At 38.4% G+C, this 12,610-nt stretch overlaps 1 protein-coding gene across 2 annotated transcripts in view; it reads right to left on the bottom strand.

Moving 5' to 3' along the window:
* Positions 1-12,610, bottom strand: part of ostn (osteocrin) — a 55,473-nt gene that overhangs the window by 1,350 nt on the left and 41,513 nt on the right. Inside the window, exons 1-4 of one of the 2 annotated variants that reach the window (XM_039670904.2) lie at positions 5,362-6,117; positions 3,468-3,566; positions 2,203-2,423; positions 1-122 (exon numbers count right to left, since the gene is read on the bottom strand). In XM_039670904.2, the coding sequence (XP_039526838.2) occupies positions 35-122; positions 2,203-2,423; positions 3,468-3,566 (408 nt within the window). In that variant the 5' untranslated portion in view covers positions 5,362-6,117 and the 3' untranslated portion in view covers positions 1-34. Of the gene's footprint in view, positions 123-2,202; positions 2,424-3,467; positions 3,567-5,361; positions 6,118-12,610 lie in introns of those variants that run through there. The other variant, XM_039670903.2, reaches the window with a different exon arrangement.

Here is a 12,610-nt window from a genome sequence, read left to right as displayed (position 1 = left end):
CTGTTTGTCGGGGTGTGGTCGAGGCTGGCGGAGTCTATCCTCGGCTGTTGGGATTGGGAAGACGACCAACGCCGATCCGGTCTAACGGAACGCTGACTCGTCGCCGCGGCAACTCGGCCTTTCTGCGGAGATCACGAAAAGAAACCAGATTTCCTTCAGATTACTGTCGTTTTATTTCACATTCACTGCCGAGTGGACACGCCAGCCTTCAGGAATGAAGCTGAGGCAAGTAGGATGTTCAAAATTATGGAAACCCATTTCCGCAAAATAGTTTAGAAAAAAAAAAATATGCTGTGGTAAAATTATTATTTTTTTCCTCTAATTTTAATTAAAAAAATAAAAATAATCACCATAATCTAGGCTACTCATTCCACAGACAAGGCTTAAACCTAGTCCCAGACAATGCATGTTGAGCTGAAAGCTACTTGCACTGACATAATCTTACAATATGCCGTTGTTTTTCTCAATGCACACAGTAATGTTTAAGGCACGTTTATAAAAGCTACTAGAAACTTAAATAGCATACACATCGTATATTTTACAAATGTTCTGTATACTGACTGACCTAGCCTACATTACATTTGGTAAAATGAAATTAGGCCTAGGCTATGACGATGCACACTGCATGAAATATCCCATAAAGTGGACAAACTTGCAATTGACCTTCCATTTTTAATGTGATTAATCAACTGAAGTTCCAGGACTGAGTTTTAAAATATATTTCCATCATAATTTAATCAGATTGATGATTAAGGTAAAATAGTTTACACAGCAATGAACCAATGAGGTGTGGCATTCTAATATTTCACTTACTATGTAAAATTGAATACAGCCATAGGTCTACTGAAGTATTTAGTAAGTAGTAAGCTAGTTTTCCAGTACTAGCAATAGCTTCTTACTTTTGCTCATAGGGTCCAGCCTATTATGTTTACTCTGTGGATGTGTGTCAAATTTAGCAGCCTATGATTTTTGCCTGGAAGATGCAATCATACTGTATTAGGGGTGTAACGGTACATGTATTCATTACAGTTTCGAATGATGTCTTACTCGTATGTATGAGCATAAATTATGGAGTTTTTTTATAAGTTGGTAAGACTAAATCATTTGGCAATGTGTCTATTTGTGTCGTGACTTGTGGAAGTCTCACAATTACATTGCACAGTTCAGTTCAGTGATGAAATATGTGTGTCCTGGAAACGGGAAGCCTCAGGTGCCGCTTCACTCGCTGTATCCTTGAGGAAAGGTGAAGTAAGTTATTACGGGGACATGTAAACTTTCTGAACTCGTATCGAACCCCCAAACCGAACCGTGACTTCCGTTACACCACTATACTGTATGATCTCACACCTTCTTTAGAAGACTAGAAACAGAATCCAACGTTTGTTTTCGAAATGAATATCTTTACTGAGGAGCAGGGAACAGTCACATTATGGAGGGGTTTTGTGAGCTTTCATCATGTTTATCAGGCTCATGAGAGATGGATTCAGGTGTTGAGATTTGATAATGCAGTGTGGTGCTTTGCTTTCACTGCTGTTCTTGGCTTCTGTCCTGATCTGATCAAGTGCTGAGGATCATTTAGATAAAGCCTTGTCAGAGCCTCAGGCCATGTTGTGTTACACTGCGTGTTCCGTCCGGCAGGAAGATCAAATCATTCACTGAGATAAAACAGTTTTGATCATTGACTGGAAGTCCGATGATACAGTCGTCAGCACAGTTGGACTGTCCGTTCCCGTAAGTCAGTATCAGACACTTATTATGTCATACAAAACCTCAATCCACACCACTGTGACTCCACCCAAGAAATATAAGTAACTTTAACTGTGGGCTACAGACAAAACATTAATTGCTCTTATAGTGAACTGTAAAACACACAAAACTATCAAGCTGTGCACGACTGACTTCAGCCAATAAAAACTGTATGTGTTTGAGCCACAGCCAATCAAAACTACTTATGGTTCATCATCTGTTTGGGATCACAACAAATCAAAAGTGTGTTTTGTATGCGTTTCTTGAATTAAAACTTACAGTGTTAATGATTTAGTTAATTGAGACAATTTAAAAATCTACCCAAAATGTTAAAATTATTATTAAAATAATAATGTGAATTTTTTAATCATGATATTTTATTATTTATTCCTGTTATAAATGTTTTTCACTTCTTTTTTCCAAACTAAAATGAAACCGTTTTCTCTTGTCCTCTACCTTTGCTTGTTGCTTTTGGGATCCATGGTGCTGATTGACAGGCGATCAAGAGGCGTGTTGGATCCGGGGAAACTCCTTTTCCTCTTGGTCTCGATGACGTCGTTCTCCAGTCGGACCAGCTGGTCGTGCAGGAGGTGTTTAACGTTCACGGCTCCTGAGGCCTTCTGCTCAGTTTGGCTTTGCTGGACACTGCGGCCCTCCATGACAGATGATTCCACATACTAGATCAAAATGAGGAAAGGCATGGTAATATTCAGTTTTCAAAATTGTCCAACATGACATCATGACTTTTGCGTAAACACACACGCCACTTTCAAGTCAAGTGGCGCGTTATCTATTTACGCATTTTGAGCTATCCGCGTGTATGTGTGTATGTCTATGCTGTTAAATGCCCGAGTGATTCCACGTGTATGTACATGCCGTTAAATGTCCGAGCGAAACAAAGCATAATGTAGATCTACATCTGGGGAGCGATATTTTTTTTGCTAGGATGGAAGGGGAAGACTCATAAATGGTATTAACCCCAGTGACGGTTAGGTTTAGGGACGGGATTGGGGTAGGTCATATATTTATATATACAGTAATGTAACGTTAAGTCAACGGCGTTCATAAAAAAAGCTGAGAAGCGATTATGCGTGTTGATAGCACGCCAAAAATGGAAATACGAATTGGCTTGTCATATTGTACATACGGATATCATTGCATGAGATCAGTCTGAATTGTCAGTAAAATCACAAGCTATATATATACAGCTTGTAAGGCCAACTCAAACCCTTTAAGATGCAATACTACAGCTGGTTCGCCAGATCCAACTCCTCCCACCTTAAATATACCTAAACCCACCCCTAATCCTACCCATCTCCGACCCCTGAACCCTAACCCCACCCCTAATCCTACCCATCTCCACCCCTTAGATCTGGGTCCAACTCTGCCCCCTGGATCTCGTGTACTGCAATGAGGTGCTACTGGACCCAGTGGGTCAGTTCTCAGACGGGTAGTCTGAGAACTGACGCTCAGGTTCATAAGGGCACGGCACTGGTAACCTCCAGTTGTGGCTCTCTAGGGGAAACCCCACTGTATTTATAGAACACTGAGACTGATGACAGCTTGTTATCTGTCACTTGTACCAGTTAATTTCATCACATACATGAAGTCTGTTTTGTTTGTGTTGTCTGAAGACAGGCAGAGTGATGTTTCCTTACAAATCACAAAATGTAATCTAACCTTATTCTCTCTATTTGTGTATCAGTGAGACCTGGACTTACCTCTGGTCTTTCTTGGGGTATGTGAAGACTTTCCACACTGCAGTGGAACAAGGTCAGTGTCAGCAGACCAGAGAGCAGCACACATCCACAGCCCAGCATCTACGATACAATATTAATAATGTGATTTCTGACAATCACGTACATACTGTATATACTACCATTAAAATGTATGGGGTCGGTTAGATTTTTAAATGTTGCTGAAAAATGTCTCTTATGCTCACCAATGTACGTAGCATTTATTTGATCAAAAGAACAGTAAAGCAAAATCAATCAATCAATCAATCTATCTATCTATCTATCTATCTATCTATCTATCTATCTATCTATCTATCTATCTATCTATCTATCTATCTATCTATCTATCTATCTGTCTATCTGTCTATCTGTCTATCTGTCTATCTGTCTGTCTATATTATCTAGCCATTTAACAACATAATTACAGTGATTACAATTTTTATGTCCCTGTGTGCATTGTCAATTGAGAGTTCACACACACTCCAGCTTCAGCACCGTGTTGGATTACTGTGATACAGGGCGATGTTTACATTCATCCAGACTCCATCTGTGAAAATACACTCTGACTGGGCGGTCCGGCAGCCGCGAGAGTGTGAGAATGCTTCTAACACACACCCTCTACACAAACACATGAACTCAGCCCAAACACATACTCTGACCTGTACCCCTACCTGTGCGTCCCCAAAACACACTCTTAACCAAACTCGCAAAAAAAAAAAAAAAAAAAACACTTCCTCATGGCGAGACTGCACGTTGTTGTTTCGCATCACTTAAACAAATGTTTTATAGTGCTGATAAATTTATTACTGTAAATATTATATTTAAGAGATCACCACTATCTTAGCTTTTTTTCTCTCTCCTAAAACCACCTTATTCAGATTATGACAATGCACTAAATCCTACATTTTGACTGCTGTCTGCTGGCAGTTGTGTTTAATTGCATTGCACCACTACCATTAAAATGGCATTAACCTTAGTGAAATTTGTGTAATTTTCTTTTAAACACAATTTATTTTTTAAGTACTTTAAAATATATATGAATGAAATGAAATAAATGCAAATTTCAGTGACTGGTAAAAAAAAAAAAAACACTTCTACCACAACTAATAATAGGTTACCAATAGATTAGATAGACAATGATATAAACAAAACTAAATGTTATATTTGTGAAATTCTGACCTTGAATCATCCATGATTTTATTTTGCACTTCTTTTATTGTCAGTTGTCCTTTTTAAAGAAATATAACAAAGTTTCTCACCGAGTACGAACACCTGCCACAGTATTTCTCCTAGAAATGATTCAAAACTATTTGGCAGGATTGTATAGTATGTTTCCGAAATGCTCCAGTAATGCATTTTCACTTATTATTTGACCCAGAGTGTCCCGTCCTCACTGTTCCAGGCCTGGTGCACTGAGCATCGGACCAGGTGCGGCCCCTGTCCTGCCCCACAACTGGGGAAATGCATTGTCCAGCAACATGGGCTAACTTTAGCATTTTCCGTCCCCAAAAATAAACAACTCCAGCCATCTCCCATTTCCCACACACTCTTCACTGGACACCCTGCATGCACACACATACACACTCACTCTCTCAAAGACTCTCTCAACGGTTCTCTAATATCAGACATGATTTCACACCTCTGTGTCACTATTGCAACAATGCAAAATCAACAGGATACAGGTTCATCTGTAACCCTGGAGCTCAAACTAATTCACATTTGCTTATCAAACGGCAGATCCTCTACCAACTAATATTCTGCACCAACCCCTAACAGATGTCTTTAAATACATCTTCAACACCTGTCTGCTCACCTTTCCACCCAAACACACACAGTCCTGTAGGAACATAAAGGTTGGTCTTTCTTCAAGGCTACTTACCCTTAATCAGATTCGGTTTCAGTCACACGGGGACGGACAGATGGACACCGTGCAGTTCCTGGAATTTCTCACGTTCTCTGCCTTTGCTGGTTCCTGCTGTTGTCTTTCCCGGTTTTATAGGCTCTCGTCGGGAATCTCCACTCCAATCGGTGGTCGCGATTGCTCTGACATCATTTCTGCAGGTTTTCCACTGTGGCTTGCCCTGAAGCCGCTCTCCCCAACTCTCTCATCCTCATTACAATTACAAACTAATAGCAACCCGAGGGAGCAGCTGGACACATTTGAATGTGTGTGTACGTGTCACTTCTCTCTTTCTGTCCTTCTTTCTTGGCTTACACGTACATACGATGGCCAAAAGTGCCTGGAAGGTCAGCTTGTAACTGACAACCTGCTGTGTTTCCACTGGTTTGAAAGCGTGTATGTGCTGGAGTTCAGTATGTGTAGGTGGTTTATCTCTCTCTGGCGTAATCCAATCTCTTGTGTATAAACTATACTGTATCTGGCCACATGAGTGTGTGTACTGATGGTCGTTGATGACCTGCGTCTTGTGATTCATTCAATCGAGTCCTAACCGGGGAAAAGTGCTCAGATCTCTCTCTGTCTGAGAAAGTTAGGTGGTGTTAGGTTGTGAAGAGTTCCCCAGCCTGTTCTCAAACTATATTTATCTGCACACAGAGCTCATCTCTCTTTACTCCCACTGTTAAATAAAGAGCAGACCGGTCAGGCCTGTCTACCACACCAAAATTTCCACAGAGACCCTACGATGATCCCCACCTCTCTCTCTCTAATTCTCATTCTCCCTCACTAAGATGTTTTGGAAAATCAGGACACCAAAGAGGGAAAGCCAGGAGAAGTGCATGTGTCGAGATAGAATCATAATGTCTGTACCATAGAACAATTGTATTTCTCTTTCATACCTCATGAGACTCAATCAGTAAAGCATGTTTCTCCAAAAATACCTTAGAAAATGTTAAGTGTTTATAAGTCAATACACAACAATTGTCATTTGACGACATACAATAAGAGTACAGAGCTAAAATGAAAGTGGATTGCATAGCTAAGATTATGCGGGCTTGGAATATTTGTTGAAAAACGCTTGAGCTGACACTGAAATCTGACTTTTGTTGGCAGACTTTGAAACCATGGAAATATCTGATACTTTTGAGATTACTGGGGTCTTTTCTCAGAAGAAAAATCAGAGAAACAGGAGACTTATCGTTGCAATGTAAGACAAATCTTTTGTTCCGTATTTTGCCATACATCCCAAATAGATAATCGAAAATAATATACTTGGACTGAGGCAGATCTGCATTTCAGCTTGCAGTAGACTGTAAGAACGGGCTATGGTTTTAGGGTACTAAATGATTGCAGAAATCCAGCATATCACCAGAGAGAAGTCGGCCATTTTTTCCTGGAAGATCTGGACACTTTGAAAATTAAGGTAAATTAATCATTTTACAATAGAAAATAGAGTTTTTGAGTTTTTAGAGTTGAATTTAGGCAAATGTGTCAATTTGATCTCAAATTAATCATTCTTTATAATCTGAGCTTTTCAAAGAATCACTAGATCAAGTTTGCAAAATCTGAATAATTCATTCACCAATCAAGCTAAACTGATTATCCAACTCACTGACTCAATGATCTGATTTCAGGGTGGAACAGCTACACTGGAAGTGAAGATTATTAGGTAGTAATAACTTCAATTTTGGTATGTTAACACCACAAAGCTAAATATCGCACACATTACTTTTTATGAGGCCACGTCCACACAAAGCCGGTGCGTTACCTATCCGATTTTTTTTTCCTCGTTCTAAAAAAAAATCCGTAAACACGGCGTCATCTCAAGAAATATCTGCGTACACACAAAACCGACTGAAAACGGTGTAGTATATATGCCAGACCAGTATGGGGCGCTGTAATTCTGCCACAGAGATGCACTATACACGGAGAAGAAGACTTTGAGCATGCGCATAACCTTGCGTGCTGTATACGAACCAAGAAGAAGACGAAGATGGCGTGTGACGCAAGCCGACACGTGATGTGATGACATCATCATTTCACAAAATATACGGATTGGCTGTACACACGAAACCGCAAGGGTGTCGTTTTAAGATTTATCCACTTTGGGACCCGGTTTCAAAAAATAGCGGTTTCACTCTCCCAAAACGCCAGATCCGTCTGGACGAAACGCCAATATGAAAAAAAAATAATTATGTATACAGCAAAACGCGTCTTCGGGTGGACGGGCCCTCATAGTGCTTTTTGAAAGCTCCTGTTTCCAATTGCAATTAAAAGAGCAAACAACACATTGAAAATCTTCCCTTTTGTGTTTTGCTGAAGTCAAAAAGTAGTGGAATTTTGACAGTGAATAAAAGATGACAATATTTTCATTATCTTCAAACTGTTCCATTAAGATCTCTCTCTCTCTCTCTCTTTTTTGTTTTGTTTAATAGGCATGATACAGAAAATGAACAAGATGAAGAGCAAAATGCATTATGGCATGAGGAAAGTGAGCGATTGAAAGAAAGAAACGGAATGAAATGAGAGAACGAGCGAGAGAGGAAACCTGTTTCTACACTTATTGAGATGTGGATCTGCAGTGTTCCGTTACCCAAAATCCTTAGGGTGAGTCCAGATCTGTGTGTATAGCGACCAGACTCAACACAACCCCATTTAACTATAATCAGACATGAAATGTGTGTGTGCGTGAGATCGTATCTGTGTTTTTGATCGCTTATCTGTAAGTCCATCGATTGGCAAGCTTCTCGCCGAGACTCTTACATCCAGGTGGATGTGAAATGAACAACATCTCTTTAATTGCGTGCATTTGCTGTTGCGTGTGTGCGTGCAACCGAATATCTCTTACGGCTCTGCCATTTATCGTTGTATGGTGTCGGAAGCGTCTCCATGACGATGCTCTTTTAAAAGAGGAAGACCGTCATGTCTGGCCTGAGCTCTCAGGATCCCCATGCTCTCTTGAACATGATAGCTTTCACAGTGATCCAGGCGTCGCATGAGAGCGCGAGTAGTTTGGGGAGTTTTGAAAGAAAATTATGGGGTGCACAAACGTACACAAATGTTCATTTCGTCAATTAAGCTACTAACAAAAATGTTTGCTACTGAAGATGAGACTGAAAATATGCATCATGACCATAATGAAAAAATAACACTGGAAGATCTTAATGTCTTTTGGTGATGAAACATCTAAAAGGAATAGGATTGTTTCATTGTTTAATGTTATTTCATTGTTTCCAATGATGGGTAGTAAAGTCTTGATAGATTCTTTAAACATTTTTAAAATAGTATAAAAAAGTTGGTCACACTATTTTAAGGTGTACATTATACAATTAAGCACATTACTTTAGGGTTAGGATTGGGGTGTGGGGTTAGTTGCATGTAATTATGCATAATCCATAGCTATTACTACAGAAACTGCATGTAACTTGTAACAATGACACTGTAAAATAAAGTGTTTGTAGAAGTAAAGTTTAAATATTTAATTTAGCACTTTTTCCATCAACTAAATTTGACTAACAATTAATATATATATGACATGAAATTGACTATATATAAAAGGACGAGTAAATATAAAGGATATTATAAAGAAAAACAGTTTTTTTTAATGAAAACACTGTTAAGAAAAAAAAAAGAAAAATCTTAAAGAAATGTAATTGTTTTATTTAATTCTCAGTATTACATGCTATTATTACATGCTATTATACACTGTAAAAAATATATATTATGATCAATAAGTTACAACATAGTTTTACATTTTTTAAGGCAATTCCATGCAATTTAAGTTGAAATGAATTAAACATCCCAGTTGATTGTATTTAAAAATTGTACGTTTAAAATATTTGGTTTCATTTTGCGAATCATCATAAACTAAAGTTTACTATAGGATGTGTCTGTCTACTCGCAACGAATTGCATACATGCAAAAAGGAACAATGTTGTGTTCATGAACTCAGTTTGACTTTTGTAAGCACGTGTGCGTGTGAGAAGCCTCTCGTGTCGGCTATCCGGCGCCCTGTCCCATCTCAATCTTGGCCCACATAGTGTCTATTCAGAGCGACAGAGGGTTTGCTCACTGCAAAAACACACCTGGGCTAATAATGACACTACTAATACAACAATAATGTGGTAGTAATGTCAGAATAATGTCGGAAAAAACAGCCAATAGTCATTAATGGGACGCTCTTCGCTGGTGATGTCATCTGTTCCACCTGCCATATAGCGAAGGAAGCACTTCCGTGCGCTCCAACGAGACTGGGGTCACGGGGTCAACCACTTAGCGATCGCGTGAAAGGAAGGCTAAGAGTAGCCAAGCTAGTCGCCGGAGTGACGTTCCCGCACACAAACACACTCACGGTAGCTCGATCTGGAAAAAGTGAGCATGTGCCTGTGTGTTGCTAAGCGTGTAAAGGTACAGTAGCTTTCTCTCTCAGCTTCTGCCTCCCGGCTCTTCACTGTGTTGTTTTAGTGGCCGGATCCTAATCTCCTTTGAAATGTCAATTTTCACGTAATCAAAACACCATCTATATTTAGTTTCCTGCAGGCGGACCATTATGTTTTATGTGCTATGCTTGATAGCCTAGCCGGACACACTCATTCTGACATAACCTCAGCTTTAAAAACTATTAAGAGCCCGTCACTTGGATGCACTCTTTAGCAACCTTGTAAGAACGGCCTCAGTGGTATATTTGAGTCACTTTCGGGGCGAATTTCTTTCAAAGTTCACTCTGTAATTGTTGTAATTGTAAATCAACTGACAGGATGTTAGTGCTAATGCAACTAGCTGGTTTCTATGGTAATTCCGCCCATGTGTTTACAATCACAGAGATTTTTTCCCTTGATTTCAATTGGTGTCTTTATTTTTTTTTTGTTCAATCCTAAATCTCTCAAAAAAATTGCAGTGTTTCCCTGGCAATTTTGTATAAAAATACTGATGATAGAGGTGTGTGTGTGCGAAAGAGACGAGAGGTGGATTAAAAGAAGTGTGCAGCTGTGCGGAGCGACTCTGGGAGGGAAACCTGATCGGATGAGAAGTCCGGACAGAAGACGAAACAGGGTGTAAGGGTGCCGAAAATGAGAGAAAGACGGCTCTTTTTTCAGTCTGCAGATACAGTGAGAGTTTTCTCAGGCTGTTGTTTTAGCCACTGAGAGAAAAACCATGTGTGTGTTTTTCCATTTTTGTGTGAGAAGACCCTGAGAAGCAGAGAAATTCCCACTCTCTACTTAAAGGCCGTGTTGCAGGGTTAATTTTTCAACGAATTTGTGCAATTTACTTGTTGGTAATAAACATTTAAACTGATATCCATTGTATGTTGTTGGGTATCACAAAACGGACTATAACACGAAGAATTTGGTACTATCTTACGTCAGTTTGCAACGATTCTCCTTTCCCCCACAATGCATTGCATTAAGTCACCTTGGGGAGAGAATTTACCAAGCCCGCTTTGAGAGCATTGAGAGTGACTAGAGAGACGAGTAGTAGACAAAAGTATTCAGATAGCACAGATTATAGATAGATAGATAGATAGATAGATAGATAGATAGATAGATAGATAGATAGATAGATAGATAGATAGATAGATAGATAGATAGATAGATAGATAGATAGATAGATAGATATGGTAGGTGTACAAGGTAAACCTCAGACAGTGGGTACAATTTGTCCGTGCTATGCTGCATTCACAGCAGATGTAAATAGCGTGTCATATTCGTGCCTACACTGTAAAAGAAAAAAAAAATCATGATTTGTTATCATAACTTTTTTTTTTGATTCTGTCAAATCAACTTATATAATTTATGTGGTTCAGATAACATAATATTTTTAGTTTCTGAATATTAAATCAATCTCCTAAATCAATTAAATTGTATTAACTCAATTTTTCAATTTCAATGAACTTAAAGTTAAGGCAACCAGGTTACTTCAGTTTTTTAGTTAAACCAACAATATTTTTTTTACAGTGTACAGTTATTACGTTTTCACCAGAGGAAGAGCTAAACTCTTAGAAACGCCTCTTGCAAAGACAAAGTTTACCAGTTCTACGACACTACGACAAAGGTTACCAGTACTTATCTGAACTAACGTCATGATCACTGCCACTAGATATAAAGTTGATTTTTCACTCGGTGCTATTCATGACAATAAAAAAAGATTGTTATTGTGCACTGATCGTAGACTAGCTCCAGTGCTCATTGCTGTGTTGCTAAATGATAACTCACAAGGACACTTCACCAACTCTTCAGTTGGACATCTGATTCAGATCAGTTCGACGGCTGTTAATAAGAGGTAAAAACTATATAAATACTGTTCTTTTTTTCCTCACACAAACCGCTCATTTCGTATCTTAGGCCATCAGTGTGTACTTACATTTACGAGTCATTAAATCATGTTTAATTTGAACTTCTCTGTGCATGCTCTTTGAGGTGGACCCCATAAACCTGCATTATATAACTGACAGACAACACCGGTTTGACCGAAAAATGTCAAAATTGAAAATACTGTGGAAACAAAGACACCTACATTTTGGATGCCCTTGAGGTAAGCTAAAACATATCAAAAATTATTTCAAAGTGAACTATCCCTTTAAGCAGCACAACTGTTTTCAACATTGATAATAATAAGAAATGTTTCTTGAGTAGCAAATCAGCATTCGAATGATTTCTGAAGGATCATGTGACACTTAAGTCTGGAGTAATGATACTGAAAATGTTGCTATAATAAATAAATACATTTTACTTTACATTATATTCAAATATTAAAGATGTACATTTTAAATGGTAATAATATTTCACAATATTACAGTTTTTTGACCAAACAAATGCAGCCTTGATAAAAACACTATTTTCTTTTTGCATTTTATTTTTACAGCTCAATATTAATAAATGACAATTAGTGATTTTAAAAACATTTTGGTTGACTTTATGACTAGCACTGTATTGGGTTGCTACTTGGTTTCCAATGTAAAAATCTGGTTTCTACAACAAAACCAGTTTGTGTTAGTGTGTAGATCAAGGTTGAAACATTATTTATAAATGACATTAGCACAAATCGTTTAAGCATATTGATGTCTACACTAACTGGTTTTGCTTTAAGAGCAATGCTTTACATTGGAAATCGATAGATCAATAATTTAGCATTATTTATTGCGTATACTTAGGATCAATACTGATAATGATGCATGTATAGTTACTATTATAAAGGACAGAAAAATGAAAAGCAACAGTCCTGACAGTGTCAA

Source organism: Pimephales promelas, chromosome 16 (assembly GCF_988280905.1).
Source record: "Pimephales promelas chromosome 16, fPimPro1.hap1.1, whole genome shotgun sequence".
NCBI lineage: Eukaryota > Metazoa > Chordata > Actinopteri > Cypriniformes > Leuciscidae > Pimephales > Pimephales promelas.
This window is presented reverse-complemented; position numbering and strand designations above follow the sequence as displayed.